Consider the following 2,330-nt stretch of genomic DNA (forward strand, 5'->3'; position numbering starts at 1 on the left):
CCCATGCTCACTAAATGATATAAATCCTTTTGTAAATCAACACCATCCTCTTCACAGCTAGCAACACCCAAGACCTTAATATCATCTGTAATTTTAAGTAATTTTTTGACCATTTCTTCATCTATGTCATTGATGTAAATCAAAAAGAGCAAAGGACCTGAGACTAAACACTGAGGTACCCCACTTGTAACATTAATATAATCCAATTTGCTAACTTATCCCCCACTTCTGTATATATATTTTTAAAAGCCTTTTTTGTGGTACCTTTCCAAATTCTTTCTATAAATCCAGATATACCAAATTTACACTCTTACCCTCACTATAAGCAGTAACCTTTTTGAAGAATGTCAAAATATTTGTAAGGCAAGATTTTCTCTTAGTGAAACCATGTTGACTATCCAATAAAATTCTAAAATTTGTTAACTGGCTTTGCAAAGCATCTTTTATCAGACTTTCCAAAACTTTTCCCACAACTGATATAAGACTAATAGACCTATAACTACTGAGACAATTTTTATCACCTCCCTTGAAAAGAGGAATGATGTTAGCTAACTTCCAATCTTTCGGTACCTGACCACTGTTCAAGGATTTACGAAAATACTAGTAAGTGGCTCCTTCAAAACCTCTGGGGAAAAATTATCTGGCCTAGGAGCTGTACTGTTCTTTAAACTTTCCAACGTTTGTAACAAGCTCAGAATTAATGCAATCATCTTGTTTCCACCTATCAACTGTTCAAGATGTGTAAAGATGATAATTTTATCTTAATTTTAATTATGTGTGTTATATGTGTTTAATTGACCATTCCTGACAGATGCAACATGACAAATTTAATCTTTGAAAATGTGTAATGCTGTTAATAAATCTGTTAAATATAAGGTACTGATTGTTTTGTATGTTATGTAATTTAATTTTTGCCATGACATTTATTGATGATATGCTGGTAATGTTAATACAAGGAATAATGAATAAAAACTTTTTGTGTTTAGGTTTCATTTCGAGTTTGTCATGTGGTTGAACCATTGCCTGCCATGATACTAGAAGGAATTTTCTTTTCTTTGGGTTTTACAGAAGCTGTTAGTATTGCATCAAGTCTTGTCAAATTGATGCAGAATGTCAAAAGCAAGGTATGAAAATGTGATTGGTGTTGATGACATTAACAGCATTTTTATCTGTTCTGACTCTAACTACATCCATATATTTATTTTTCCTTTGCTAGCTTCTTATCAAGTTATCAACATCTTCTGATCAAAAGTAAGCTAACTGAATAGACCAGAACTAAAATTTTGACTAGAAGTATATAATATCATAAACCAATTCCAAAAAACAAAGCATATAAATATTAGAATACATTAAATCATTATTTAGACAAATTATCTTTTTCTCTGCTGCTGTTGAACTTTTTAAATGTATATTATTGTTTGTTTTTCAATAAAGTTACCTACAAATGGGATTAGACAATAGGGAATTATAGAAACATGGTGTCAAAAGTCATGAGAGAGAAAGCAAACATAGTTAATGTACCAGACAGTGATATAAGATTCGAAATGTAAAAATATTATGGACAGGTAAAGGACCAGATACTTTGGAAATGTGACTAAGTCAAGAAAAGAAACAACAAAACATTTCATGTACCTTAAGTTACGGCAGTGAAAGTGAGGTATTTGTGAGTCTGTATTACATATGAAAACAACAAAAGGATTACTAGTTTTTGATAAAGAAAATAAGATAAATATTGTATATGAACAAATGATAGACACAATACTGTATTGACAACTCTAGTAGGTAGATCAGTAATAAATGGTTCCAAGTTATACAAACTGATTTTTTAACAAATATAATGAAAGCATACTAAATTATTAACTCTACATAATATTATAATTGTTTAATTTTACCATGAAATTAATTGTTTTTTAACTTTTTTTTTCTCTTGTAACTCTGTTGTTCCCAGCAGTTGCTTGTTTTGGTTTTATCAGGATGTCATTTGTAATTTGAAACCTATACAGGGTTGGTTTCTCACCTTGTAATCAGAATATAAGGAAATGTGAATACATGTAAAGGATGTGCATGTTTAACACCCCTTATCTATATATATCTATTAGAATGAAAACCACATCAAGTCTAATAATGCTTGCAGACGGCTTGAATGGGTAATGAAGAAAAACTTTAATATAAGTTTAACATAACAGCAAATGTAAAACATTTCAACAAGGTTTTGTCATAATCAGGAATTTACACTGACACAGATATATATATATATATATACAATATGGAACAAAGAGGTCACATAACTGGATAATGTTGCATGACTAGAAGAGATATCTTTGCACTCC

At 30.3% G+C, this 2,330-nt stretch overlaps 1 protein-coding gene across 1 annotated transcript in view; it reads left to right on the forward strand.

The window, feature by feature from the left end:
* Positions 1 to 2,330, forward strand: part of LOC111086778 (dynein heavy chain 6, axonemal-like) — a 54,111-nt gene that overhangs the window by 4,207 nt on the left and 47,574 nt on the right. Inside the window, exon 4 of the mRNA XM_022391013.1 lies at positions 987 to 1,124. Within this exon, the coding sequence (XP_022246721.1) occupies positions 987 to 1,124 (138 nt within the window). The remainder of the gene's footprint in view (positions 1 to 986; positions 1,125 to 2,330) is intronic.

This window comes from Limulus polyphemus, unplaced genomic scaffold (assembly GCF_000517525.1).
Source record: "Limulus polyphemus unplaced genomic scaffold, Limulus_polyphemus-2.1.2 Scaffold1424, whole genome shotgun sequence".
NCBI lineage: Eukaryota > Metazoa > Arthropoda > Merostomata > Xiphosura > Limulidae > Limulus > Limulus polyphemus.